Source organism: Physcomitrium patens, chromosome 1 (assembly GCF_059467195.1).
Source record: "Physcomitrium patens ecotype Gransden chromosome 1, ASM5946719v1, whole genome shotgun sequence".
Taxonomy (NCBI): Eukaryota; Viridiplantae; Streptophyta; class Bryopsida; order Funariales; family Funariaceae; genus Physcomitrium; species Physcomitrium patens.
Window position 1 is genome coordinate 15,977,800 of NC_143410.1, and position 13,164 is coordinate 15,990,963.

Here is a 13,164-nt window from a genome sequence, read left to right on the forward strand (position 1 = left end):
GTTCCTCCGCTTCTCTGTTGCTCACTCCCGTCTTTGAGCACTCCACCATCTCCAGTTGTTTCTTCCTTGACTCGTCGCTGTTAGATTGCAATGACTACAGCGATGGCGTCCTCGGCTGCACTGACAGCTCTTGCGAGCGGCCAAGAAGTTCTTCGGGTCTGTTACCATCCCCGGGTCCTTCTGTTAAATATTTTTGACAGTTAGATTTTTGTTAGGGCGGCGTTGGCTTCTGTTTGCGATTTTGGGTTTCTATGGGATTTTTGCGTGTACTTTACTGAAATAAATATTCTGATATATTGGATAGCTCTGCTACTATCGTGGTTATTAAGAAGCTGTACGGTTTTGTTGGATCAGTATCGATGAATACGTAACGTTCCAATGATATTGTCATGGAGATCTGGGCATGTAGTGAACAGAGAACCTCGTGTTTGTTGAATACTCTGGTTAGGTTACAATTATACGTTTGTTTGAGTTCATCTAGGATTTGCGATTGCGCACTTCGTTGCTAGGTATTTGCACCGATCTCTTGATGTAGTTATCTAACCTGTTCAATTTTACGATGAATAGAGTGGCGTTACGCAGAAGTTCTCTGGCCTTAGGGTTGCCGCTTTCCCTCTGAAGAAGGACAACGTCGCTCTTTACGTTAAGGTAAAGGGAAGTTTCTGCACTTTGCGTTGTTTCAGAAACATTCTCTCTCGAGTAGTTTGTCAATTGATTGTAAGGTTTGCAGAGTTTCGGTGGCCATGTTTCTGATTTGAGGAGTTTTTTCAAATAGCCGTTTGATATTCTGAGTAGCAACGAATCTGGTGGTAGTGGTATCTTTCCTGCTTAGTTCCGACGGTGTGACAATCCTGGAGTTGCTCATATGCTGTATTACTCATCCAGGCAATTGCTAATGTGTCAACACAGGGCAAGTCAACGTCAGTCATGTCGGTTGCCACTGATGTATCTCGATTCGAGTCAGTAACCATGGCTCCTGCGGACCCCATCCTGGGAGTTTCAGAGGCTTTCAAGAAGGACAACAGCGAGAAGAAGCTGAACTTGGGAGTAGGTGCTTACCGAACTGAGGATCTCCAGCCCTATGTATTGGAGGTCGTTAAGAAGGTAAACAATATCTGCTTGGCAATGTACCACATACCATCCTTCAGAAAGTGCCACTGATTCAAGTCGTCTCAAATACAGCTTCTCCTATTGTGCCACTTTTGCTCTCTGAGCGAAGCATTAACCATCAGGCTCAGGAGTGTTTAGAAGGTATCTGATTCTTTCAATCTTTACAGGCTGAGAAGAAAATGCTGGAAGGTGGCGACAACAAAGAGGTACTTTTTCATTGTTTCCGTACATTTTAAATTATCGTAATCCTGATTACTCCATTTACAATTATTTCAGACTTTGATTATCCAGTTTCCACGGTGAAGTATATTTGCATGCTTTCTTAATGCTTTCATTTTCTTCTTACGTTAGCGGTTGATTCACTCAGACCTCTAAAACTGGTTCTATGTAATTCTTGTGGTGTGCAGTACCTTCCCATTGAGGGACTTGCTGCTTTCAACAAGGCTACTGCAGAGTTGCTATTGGGAGCCGACAACGCCGCCATTAAAGAGAACCGGGTAAGCGTCCTCAGTTGTGATGATGTGGTTTGCAAATTCCTAATATCTTGGTTCCATTATAAATATTGTTCCAATGGATGTGTAATTTGAGTCATTTCATTGGGTTTTGCTCGAGAAGAAATGCCGTGTCATTTGCTTCGTTGGCTAGATATGGCTCTATCAATTATGCATCTGTACATGTAGTACCTTTGAATTGGCTAGCGGTTTGTATTGATCTCTAGGTTGCCACCGTCCAAGGCCTTTCTGGTACGGGTTCTCTTCGCTTGGGTGCTGCTTTCATTCAACGTTACTTCCCTGGCATCACCGTTTACATCTCTTCTCCAACTTGGGGTAAGACAAAGATTTATTATGTTTCAATTTTTATAATTTTTGACGTAAAATTTATTTGTGGAGAATTCTTTTCCAAAATTTTCTCTATTGTTCTGATGCATCTACTTCAACAGGAAACCACAAGAACATATTTAATGATGCTGGTGTCCCATGGAAAGAATACCGCTACTTTGACCCCAAAACTGTCGGCTTAGACTTCGATGGCATGATGGAAGACATTGAGGTAGAAGCCAAACTTAGATCTTAATGACGTCAAGTGTGTTCACCATATATTTGATAGCAGCGATTTACAGCAGTATTCCTTTATTGAGGACACACTATGGCTTTGAAATTGTGCAGAACGCACCTGAGGGTTCAATTATATTGTTGCACGGGTGTGCACACAACCCAACTGGCATTGACCCAACACCAGACCAATGGGAGAAGATTGCTGATCTTATTCAGCAAAAGAACCATATGGCATTCTTTGATGTAGCTTACCAGGTAATTTCCTCTTTCCATTTACGCATATCATTGCAGGAAACATGATCGGCTTCGATGTCTGGATGGCTAATTAGTGTTCTTCAGTTTAATTAGTTGTGACGACTTTTTATCAAGTCTCATTGAGCCACATGAGAAACATGAGTGACTTACCAGTGTTCGAGGATTCATTTGTCGTCGGATGGTACACCAGGGTTTCGCCAGTGGGAGCCTGGATGACGATGCTAGTTCCGTGAGGAAGTTCGTTGCCCGTGGTATGGAGGTTTTCGTGGCACAATCCTACAGCAAGAATCTCGGTCTCTATGCCGAGCGTGTGGGTGCTATCAATGCGATTGTATCCTCTGCAGATGTTGCTGCTAGGTATGCCTTATCAACATCTCTAGAGTTCATATGTGAGCTTTGTCAAAGTCAACACAATTGGGCATTGCGCTGTTCATAGTCTCTAATTGCAGAATCTGATGCTGGATTGTTGTGTGTATCAGGGTTAAGAGCCAGCTGAAGAGGATTGCAAGACCAATGTACTCAAACCCACCTGTTCACGGTGCCCGTATTGTTGCCAACGTTGTTGGCGAGCCAACTATGTTCGACGAGTGGAGAGCAGAGATGCAGATGATGGCTGGCCGTATCAAGACAGTGAGGCAGAGATTGTACGATGAACTTTCTACCAAGGACAAGAGTGGCAAAGATTGGTCTTTCGTTCTCAAGCAAATTGGAATGTTTTCATTTACTGGTCTAAACAAGGCACAGGTATTTGTATTACCATCTCTTCGATTTGCGTGGGCTCCAGGTCCACATTTTCGTACTTGTTGACGCAGTTTATTCTATTGAAACCTCTTTACAAAGCCACTGGTGCCCACGGTTATCTTATTCGAAGGTATTTTGGTTAGCTACATTCGTTTTGTGAGACGTACGTTTACTTCTGCTAACGTTTGTTTGTGGTGGCAGAGTGACAATATGACTGACAAATGGCACGTGTACATGACCAAGGATGGTCGTATTTCACTTGCTGGACTCAACTTGGCAAAGTGTGCTTACTTGGCCGATGCTATTATTGACTCTTATTACAACATCCAGTAACTTCATTAGCTGACTTACTTCCTTGGAGAGGACATTCTCGATCTTATAATATGGTTCCTAAATGAAGTCTTTCTTGCGTTCAAAAGTTGGGAATTTAGTTTTCACATTTTTTGCACCTAGATTCTGTGTAGTGGATAGAGAGAGATTGACCCTGCCGAGTGTGTTGGTTTCCGCCCAGATTGAGAAAAGGACTTGAGTGTCCAGTAGAATTGAGCGGCAATTTCGACAAATTTGGCACTTATTGCTCAGGAAGTGCTGAACCAGGAGAGTCCAGCTGGCTTGTTCTTTGATTGGCTGCTGGAGTAGCCTTTTTAATGGGTATCATGTAGTGACATTTTGATTGCTTTGTGAGAGTCTATCCACATGTCTCTGTTTTTGGTGAAGTGGCACACCTTCTGGTCTTATGGCTCAGGGATCTTAAACAAGTCTCGAAAGAGGAAGCCATCAGTCCCTTTTCGTCCCTGGAACGTGCATACAGAAAATCTTGCTTCCTGGAACCCCTCTTCAGCAGTGCATTTTGAAAGAGGATCGAGAAGATGGGTTCTGTGAACGGAGACACTGACAACACGGAAGTTTATTATTGTTAACACATTCACTCACTTGTGATCATACTGCTTGCAGCGCTGCTTGTGCAATCTCATACCTTTAGTGCCCAGGTTTGCAATCTCCCTAAACAGTGGTAATAGACCCATTCTCTACCACCCCCTTTTTTGCACCACCCCCCATTTTCGACCTATTGGGTGTTGTATTTCTGATCAACTTGATAATACTGATTAGTTTTAGTTATCACACGTTATGGTTTCACATTTCTTAATCCACATTTTGCATCAACTCCAAGTCAACTCCAAGTCGCCAGCCATTGGGTAAAAAACTAAGAATTTTATGCCAACTCATAGAATTTATTGGGAAATCAAGCATTTTCGATATTGTAACGAACCATTGGTTGGCTTGTATGACGGATCTGAGTTGAGGAGAATCTTCACCTGAAACATTAATATAAATCTCGTCTTTAGACTAATTGAAAATGTGAAAACATCTGGAATCCTATTGGTTTCTGCACAGCGTTATTTTTAAAAAAATTTCATATACTTCCGGCAGATATGCTAAAGTGCTTAATGGATTGGCTATCTTAATGTATCTAGAAATACCTCAATCTTACACAACTGCAGACGACCTAGAAATTCGATAATCGAGAACCTCGAGTTGATCAAGTATATGGAATGTGTTTTTCAATCTCAGCACTCCAACAATGGCCTTGATTGTCGCGGCCTGTACTCTTACGGTTCTGAACAAGTGCACTGTGCAGTACATCCATCTCCCTTATGTACTCCTCGATGTCGCAACAGAGAATGCTCTGAAAACAGTGAGAGCAGAAGCAAAATGGTGGAGCCAATTCAATAGGTTCGATTTATCCTGAATCATTCTACACTTTGAGCCTGTACCGCATTGTGTATACTACGCGTACCACAAGCCACGTAAAGACCATTCCCTTCGTGGTTACCACAGCTTCTTCTCATCATTACAGGATTCAGCCACTTCTTTCCTACGAAGTTGAAACTCATGTCCCAAACTCTCTAAGTTAAGTTCCGTCCAACACCGACACTCGTCATACTCAAGCCACTGTCACGTTGATTCTGCAGAACAGATGGATGCAGGGTAGCTGCCTCAGCTAATATATTGGTGGTTGGGCAATTAGATAAGATTTAGGATTTATTGAAAAAAATTGGATTTTTTTGAGGGGAATGTTAAATAGACACAGATTTTTATTAAACTGGTCCATACATGGAAGAATATGGTAATTATGATGAATGTGGTTTGTTTTCATGGTTTTGGAGAAATGAATCTAGAGATCATTTTTTTGTTCATCATGGTTTGAATGGGTGGGTCAAATTAGTAAAAGCCTAGGTCTATTTAACATTTTCTTTTTTTTATTCCAATATTAGGCATTTTTTTATTCTATAATTTTATCACGTTTTCCAATTTAATTTTAGTAATAATGATGAAACTCTTAGTTTGATGTAGGGATTGAACTTGGCTTTGGCTTGCAATTGGATTACTAACTAATTTGAAGTTGCAAGTGGAGATTAGCAATCAAAAAAATTGTGTTATCTAAGGAATCAAATTTGATTCATAGAACTATATTTTATCTTTAAAATTATCACTTGCTTATAGTATTACCACATGTCTAAAATAACTAAATTGTTGCTAAATTTGACATGTGAAATTTTTCAGAATATGAACCACATTCAATCTTCTTCATATCCACCTCAAAGTTTTGTTTTGCTTTCAATTTTATTTGTTAATAATTAATCAATCATCTTAATTTACTATTGGTTTTGTTTTTTTGTTTTTTTTTTCTTGGATAATAATATAGATTTTATTCAAGCATTTAATTTTTTAGAATAACTCTTACAAGGAGTTTACAAAATAATTAACAAATCCAAATTTGAGCTCTATTCTAAGTCTATAGATTACTATGCACAAATATTTTTAGCATGCTACTCTAAAAATTAGAGATGTTATACAAGAACAAGAATATTGCATGGATTTTGTTAATTTTTATTACTTTCTAATCTACTTAGACCTTACATACAAGTATAGACTACAAATTGGAAAGAAGCATTTAAAGTAAAATTAGTAATAGTTATAATCTTAAAATGACTAACATTTAATATAAATGTTTATGGTGTAGTATCTTAATATGGTATTCAAAAATCTACATTAAGTACCTACCTATCATTTATTAAGAAAAAATTATTATTAAAAGATAAGTTGTTTTTAAAGTTTGTTGATTATCCTCAAGATCAAAGAATGTTAGATAAAATTAGCAATTTTAATGTAGTAACAAATATTGACCTAATGTATGGTGATATAAATAGCATCTATATTAAACTTTATGAAGCACATAAATTGACTCTCAATTTTGTTGATTATTGGAATGAACATTATTATAGTACTACTTAATAAGTTTGTGATTCTTAATTGTTCTTTTAAAATATTTTTGCACCAGATAATATAGATGATTCAATATATTTTAAAACATCATCTTTATAAAAACCATTTATGCAAAAAAAAAAAAAAATACAAAAAAATACAAAAATTAGTAATTTATTTAGATAGAGTATTGGTGAAACCATTCATTGTAGTGATTCGATTCGTCTACTTCTTACAAATGTTAAAGCTTTTACATAAGATGGAATAGTAATTTTGGAAAAATAGATACTATAAGATATTATATAGTAGTTGTATTAGACTTCTTTTTTCTTTTTTTGTAATCAAAGAATAAATGCAAATTCTATAATATCATTATTCTATGTTTCATGTGCAACTTAATTAATATTGTTGTGTATTACAAAACTTGCAAAGATATACAATAAAGACTAACATTTTTATTAACTCACCTATAATGACTTCAACATTAACCATCCACCACAAGAATGAAATAGTAAAGCAAATCTTGTAATTAAGGTCATAGAAGGATTATTCAAACGTGTAAAAACCATTCCATAGTATTATTATCATCATTTTGATGCTTAGTTTTGGTAATTTGATATTGTTGAATTAATACGATAAACATAGGATAACAGAAGGTTTTACACATAAAAGAAACCACATTCCAAATATCATAAACATACTTCTCATAAACATAAGATCCAGCCCCCTCACTGCCGCCTTTGAAGTTGCAAGCTAGCTACAACCTTATTTACTTCCGCATGCTGTTTCTTCCCCACATAACTTTACAGAGAATGCATGAGTTGGGTATAATACTCCCTCAAACATGTCAACCCACAGAATGGACACTGGAAGTTACAAGAATGGTTGCAGCAAGAGAGGGGCAGAGCAGGAGAGAAACCCTAATGGAGTCCGGCAGTTTTGGAAAGAGGTCTGAATTCCAGAATAACATGTTCTTTCAAAAAGTGGCCCGAGCCATTACAATCCCACTTGTTCCATGCTGGCAACTCAAATCCGCGGAGAAAGTGACCTACCTCTTGTTGAGCAATGCCTGCTTATGATTTCATGGCCGTAGTAAGAGCTCAATACTGCAGCATAAGTGTGCTACTAGAGTTTCTAGGAAGAAAAATTCATGAAACAAAATTTATGTATTTGAGAGCCATGATATCTCAAATTGCAAGACTGCAAATTTGAATTCATGTTGGCCAATGCCGTCCAGAACTTGTCTTAAAACATGCAATAAAACGTCTTACAAAGCTCTACTCAGAACAAGTTAGTTACCACGGACTTAAGCTGCAACTATTCTAAGAACTCATGAGAGTCTCGAATCGGTTTCACGAAGGTGTTCATTACTCTCACCACTGAACATACTAACCAAATCAGAAACTAACAAAGCTTTACAAAACGTTCGGTGTTATCCATAAAAGAAACTGAAGATCATGTATACATTCATGTCTGTATAGAGGGAGCACCTTCTGAAGCAAGGTCCCGCGTGTCAAAACAAAATCTAGTATGAAACAAGGTCAACATGGACTTCCTGCTTGCGGTTCTTGAACTGGAAGGGGCTGCTGTAGCCGGCATATGTAACGGTGGATTCATTATACTTGAGCCCATCCTTATCCAAAGCTTTCTTCAGCTCTTCGAACTTAGCTTCGTAGTCCTTGTTGGTGGGAAATCCTCCGAAGGGGCCGATCACGGCCGTCACAGCTTTTTCGGGCTCGTAAAAGTGAACCTTGGGATCTGATGGAGTGGGCAGATCGTTCACCGACTTGAACCTAGTATATAGCCAATGACACAACATTGATTAATCTTAGCATGTGATGTAGGGCGATAATCTTCAGTGATTTCAAGGGCTTGAGGAAATTGACATAAGTTAATGTAAGAAAACGATTGTTTACCTGCTGGGCACGAAGAATGCAACCTTGTAGCCGTTGGCATCAGGGGTAGGTTTGATGTGCACTGGGCCAGTCATTTCAATCTTCATGTTTTTCGAGTTCTTGCCAGAGATGAAATTGAAGCAGCGGTAGAACCCGGTGAAAGATGCCATTTCAAAGGTTGAATTCGGAACCAATGTCTCCACCCAGATCTGACAATAGCATGCTAAATCAAATCAGTACCACCATTTCTATCACCACCAAGTATATTGCTATGCGGATTCAAAAACAATTCACATTCTAAAGCTCGATTCGCCGTAACAATATGCCGTTGGTTTCGTCAATCAACAAACGTGGCAATACAAAGTTATCTTCGCACCCGCGTCCGAGAATCTACGCCCTACCACTTTCACAGATGTAAAAGCCATAACTCAAATTGTGAAACCCCAAGAGCGCCACTCACTTCTTTGACGTTGTAGTCACGAAGCTCGTACGTGTCCCTCTTTTCCACCACTGAGCATTGCGGCGTCTCAATGCTCACTTGCGGGCCACAAGAATCACTCTCCTTGTCAGAAACTCCAAACAACTGAAGCACTGATTCGGGCAAAGTCCGCGCACCATCCACAACCGTGAGCGCCACGCATGCAAGCAGCACCACCAACATCACCTGCCGAGTCCCCATCTCCTTAAACTGCACTCGCTGTTCAAAACCAAATATAACAATCACCTATCAAGGAAAACTTCGGCTATGGAGCACTCCCCGTGAGTTGATCCTGAGGACTGAAAATGAAAACTTCATCTCCGAAGTAACGTCTTCACGCGAACCTGAACCTGCATTCGGAGGCTGAGAGACCGACAAGTAAGCACCTAGCACTATCCGCCCAACATCTAAGGCGGGGGCAGATTAACGTAGGGTCCAGCTGGAAAAGCAAAGGTTGTGGCTATCTAAAGGCGGCGTTGGCTCGATAGTTTACCACTAATAATGTTTAGCGAGAATTCTTTCTCCAAAACGGACAATTGCTGTGACCACATTCGTCTCAACATATGGAATGGGCATCTGTAAAATGCGGCCGCCGAGAGTGGTTAATGCTTGCTACCTACGTAACTGCCAAACACGCGTTAAAAGTCAAGTCTCTGACAACAACTCAGACATAGAACCCTTCTTAGACAGTTCCAGAAGGGAGACCCAACTTCCAAACCCAATTCGTAGAAGGAGCGCCTAAGCCTTTTGCTTTTGGTTTCCTAAAGTCAGGAAAATGGGTCTGAAGATGCAATCGGGTGACGAATTGTCGTACGATCACTTCCTGATCAACAATAGAGATCCGCAGAGAATGCTGTATGGGTCGATAAAATGGTCAGTCACTTTCATGAGATAAAACCATGATGCTGCAAGTCCGCTCAAGTGGAGAACCCGATTAATACTAAAACCATTACACACCTACTCTGCCTCCCTTCAGTAGAAAACCACAAGATCCAAACATGATGTTGCCTGGAAGTGCTACCTGCGTGAGCAAAGTTTTGTTCCTGTACACCTTTATAAACCGGTTTTTAAATGCTCACAATTCAAATGTAGCATGCTAACGAACAGGACTTGGGTCACATTAATTTCCTGGTCACGGCCTGATGGGCCGAACTAACCAACGACGACTACAGAGAAAATGGAGGCTTTCTCATCAGTGCTGAGCCGAGGGGACGGTACACGCCCTTCAGTATTGCAGCTTTGACAAAAAAAAGTTTTCCTCGCTAGCAGAATTGAATTCCTTTCCTTTTTTCCACTCAATCTACAGTACAAGATTTGTCTGCTCGTGTCTTGAGGGCCTGGGTTGCGTCCCTGATGATGTCCATAAAAGCCCTTGGAAGTAGGGTATAGCAATATATGAATTCGTAATTTTCTAACATACGGTACAGAGAAGGGTTTATTAATCTATTAGATACAATTAATATGAAAACTCCGTGCCTTTAGCCACAATCTGCTTCTTGATCCAGATGGCCATATCTTCAGCACATGACTCCGCTTGTCTTGATTTGACCAACAAATCGAGCGTAGCAAACTCATGAACTGCATCTTTATACTCCAACACTGGCGCATCAACTCCAGCCTTCCTCAGCGCCTCTGCATAGGCAATTGCTCTATCCTTCATCCAGTCAAGCTCCGCGACTACGACCAGAGTAGGGGGCATTTGCTTCAGTAAAGGCTCTCGGGAAGAATTCAGAGGGTTCACCGCAGGATGGTCCAGATCAAACTCCTCGTCAGGTAGAAACAACTTCCAGGCCAACAAACAAGAGGCTTTGTCGTAGAAGTAGGTGTTGGCAAGCTTGATCTCTGAGCGTGTTTGTACTTTTCCTAAGAAAAAAGGATACATCAATGCCTGTGCAACAACTTTCACGGGCTCTATGGAGCTTGCATCTCGGATGGTCATGCGTGTGACATGATCAGCAATGTTTCCCCCAGAACTCACGCCCAATATTATCGTCCTGCAATTACATGTGCAGAATAGGGTCAGAACCTGAACAAACCTGGGACTGCAATCAAATCCAGTGAGTTACAAAAACAAGAGAACAAGACACAACACACATACCGTGAGACGTCCCCATGGGCAGCAATCCAAGGCTCCAAAGCGGAATCTCCAAACGAGTCTACCAACTCCTTGTATGAATCCGAACCCTTGTACATGAACCCCGCAGGGATATACGTTGCACTTTTACTACATTCCGCTAAGTTTGCCTGCTTTGCTAACCAATGCAAAGCCTCGAAACCATCTTCATAAGCGGCGGGGCATTTGTGCTCCAAAGCCAGCCTGTAACCCACTGCTATCACAATCACATTACAAGCCTTTGCCATGCGTCTGCAGAAGATGTCATTTGCACTAGAATCCTTCGACCCTGTCACAAATGCTCCTCCGTGAAATTGGATCATTACGGGGAGTTTCTTGTGATTCTTCTCAGAATTTGATGGCACGTATCCTTGGTATCCATGTGCTTGTCCATGTCCGTCTGAAGGTCTTACATCCAGCTGCTGACTGTTACTTTCCCATCCAGATTCGTCAATACTTTCGATCTTGCCAAGGAAGACGGCCCGGGAGTGATTGGGAAGAGCAGATTGGGGGAGAAAAATGCGAAGGGAGAGGGAAGTGAAGGGATCTATATTAACATCCTTGGTAGCCACACCATCGACGAATGAGGCATTTGCTGGAGTGGACACATTTGATCCGAGTGAGATCAGCCCATATCCGTCATTGTTTGGAGCACCCGTGTTGGACAGCCTCTGTTTCAAGAGAAACTTGAAAAACACACTGTACAGCTTAACCCCAACACCGGGCATTTCTGCCTATTCTACGTCGCAGTCCTCCTAATCCGTAACAAGTTTCGAACAGCACCCCAGAACCGCTCGAATCCAATATCACAACATGCACTCTAATCCGATGATGGTAATTCTACTGCCGCATTCAAGATTCACAACAGGCTTTACTATTCCAACACTGCATAGGCCACCAGACCCCGCAGCAACCAACGAACGTTAGATTTCTACCCAGAAATTTGCAGTCTACTTAAATGGAAACAAAGATCGGTCGAACTTATGAGGAGGAGAAAACAACAACAATAATAATGATGATAATAATAATAATAATAATAATAATAAATAGAGGAGTCACGGAAGCGAAAACTGTATCACAACGCAGAGTCGTCGATGCAGAAACTACTCTTCCACATCAAATCCACTAAACGCGTAAGCCTACAGAAAAACTAGAATCTCTAAGCCGACCCGCAATCAACCCTAGAACCCACAAACATAAAAATCATACCCGCTGTCACCAACCGCAAAGACCCTCACAAAGGTCCGCTTGCGAGCCACCATCCCACCCACTAGGCCATTTTCTCCATCGTCTCAATCCCCAACGCTCCCACTCACCATCGCACTTCTTCTCCAAGCTCCTCTACAAGGATTTCTCAACACACAGATCCCACCCAACAAAAACTACTCCAAATAACCGAGATCTAAAGCACCAGACAAAGAGGGTGGGTGCTGGATGGATGGAGGGAGGGAGGGAAGGAGGATCAATAATGCAGTAGAGGAAGGTAGAGTGCGAAGATCTTGAGACTAAGTGAAACAGAGATGGGAAAGAGGAAAGAGAGACGGGAGGAGGAATCAGTGTGAGATGCGTCAAGGTTGAGGGAAGGTCTAAGCCTGGAAGCTGCCCGCGAAACCCATCCCCTTAAGCTGCTGCTGGGCTGCCTAGCTCTACGTAACTAGGTTTGAACTTGCGCTATTGATTGACCAACCAACCAACGGAAAATTGCGGGAGATTGCAACAGTAGATTGATTGCACAGGACAGAGGGTCTAGAAGCAAATTTTTGCGAGCGAGCGAGCGAGCGAGGGACCGAGGAAGGTGGGCTCGGAACTCCCGCCTGGTCTTGGAACTCTCGGTCTTAGGTTCACTGGATTCTCGGTCTTAGGGAGCTCGAGTCCCCTTCGCCGAGTGAAATCTGATGACGTGTTGGACGAATGAAGCTCACTAGTTACAGAAATCATCCATTTCCGCGGATTTGCCCTCTCCATTGGGCGCTTACCGGGTTAAGCCGTGAGCAGGTTGATACCTTGGGTTGATGTTGTCCAGGTTTAGGGTTTAATGCAACACAATGTATTGAGTTAAAGTACTTTTAACTTGATTAGTTGAAAAATGGTGGGATTAGTAATTTAAGACCCTAGTATTTCGGATCGAGTTTTTATATGAAGCAGTACTTTATTTTTAAGTGGGTGTTTTTCTAACGACCTAAAATGTTTGTTTGCAAACTAAAGATTGTAACAATTCTCTGTAGATGTAAATAATAGGAAAATCATATC

General features: G+C 41.2%; 3 protein-coding genes across 3 annotated transcripts; 1 reads left to right on the forward strand and 2 right to left on the reverse strand.

Annotated features, from left to right (window-relative positions):
• Positions 1-35: 35 nt before the first annotated feature.
• On the forward strand, positions 36-3,840 carry LOC112289009 (aspartate aminotransferase, chloroplastic). The gene is made up of 11 exons (XM_024533870.3): positions 36-156; positions 568-648; positions 910-1,104; positions 1,278-1,316; positions 1,518-1,607; positions 1,829-1,937; positions 2,051-2,160; positions 2,277-2,420; positions 2,611-2,777; positions 2,900-3,164; positions 3,363-3,840. The coding sequence occupies exons 1-11, from the start codon at positions 91-93 to the stop codon at positions 3,492-3,494; spliced, it is 1,398 nt and encodes a 465-aa protein (XP_024389638.1). The 5' UTR covers positions 36-90; the 3' UTR covers positions 3,495-3,840.
• A 3,735-nt stretch (positions 3,841-7,575) lies between these two features.
• LOC112282672 (uncharacterized) lies at positions 7,576-9,096 on the reverse strand. The gene is made up of 3 exons (XM_024520603.3): positions 8,784-9,096; positions 8,345-8,532; positions 7,576-8,221 (listed from the first exon to the last, which is right to left on the reverse strand). The coding sequence occupies exons 1-3, from the start codon at positions 9,000-9,002 to the stop codon at positions 7,954-7,956; spliced, it is 675 nt and encodes a 224-aa protein (XP_024376371.1). The 5' UTR covers positions 9,003-9,096; the 3' UTR covers positions 7,576-7,953.
• Positions 9,097-9,827: 731 nt separating this feature from the next.
• Positions 9,828-12,533, reverse strand: LOC112282664 (putative carboxylesterase 11). Its single transcript, XM_090251129.1, has 3 exons — positions 12,124-12,533; positions 10,900-11,799; positions 9,828-10,795 (listed from the first exon to the last, which is right to left on the reverse strand). The coding sequence occupies exons 2-3, from the start codon at positions 11,640-11,642 to the stop codon at positions 10,258-10,260; spliced, it is 1,281 nt and encodes a 426-aa protein (XP_090107255.1). The 5' UTR covers positions 11,643-11,799; positions 12,124-12,533; the 3' UTR covers positions 9,828-10,257.
• Positions 12,534-13,164: the final 631 nt, after the last annotated feature.

What these genes read in the sequence shown, in the direction of transcription:
- LOC112289009 (XM_024533870.3), top strand. Translation starts at nt 91, where the DNA reads ATGACTACAGCGATGGCGTCCTCGGCTGCACTGACAGCTCTTGCGAGC. An exon ending in TATTGGAGGTCGTTAAGAAG is followed by an intron (nt 1,105 to 1,277) that starts GTAAACAATATC and finishes CAATCTTTACAG; the next exon opens with GCTGAGAAGAAAATGCTGGA. An exon ending in TCTGCAGATGTTGCTGCTAG is followed by an intron (nt 2,778 to 2,899) that starts GTATGCCTTATC and finishes TGTGTGTATCAG; the next exon opens with GGTTAAGAGCCAGCTGAAGA.
- LOC112282672 (XM_024520603.3), bottom strand. Translation starts at nt 9,002, where the DNA reads ATGGGGACTCGGCAGGTGATGTTGGTGGTGCTGCTTGCATGCGTGGCG. An exon ending in GTGACTACAACGTCAAAGAA is followed by an intron (nt 8,533 to 8,783) that starts GTGAGTGGCGCT and finishes TGCTATTGTCAG; the next exon opens with ATCTGGGTGGAGACATTGGT. An exon ending in GCATTCTTCGTGCCCAGCAG is followed by an intron (nt 8,222 to 8,344) that starts GTAAACAATCGT and finishes GCTATATACTAG; the next exon opens with GTTCAAGTCGGTGAACGATC.
- LOC112282664 (XM_090251129.1), bottom strand. Translation starts at nt 11,642, where the DNA reads ATGCCCGGTGTTGGGGTTAAGCTGTACAGTGTGTTTTTCAAGTTTCTC. An exon ending in GCCCATGGGGACGTCTCACG is followed by an intron (nt 10,796 to 10,899) that starts GTATGTGTGTTG and finishes ATGTAATTGCAG; the next exon opens with GACGATAATATTGGGCGTGA.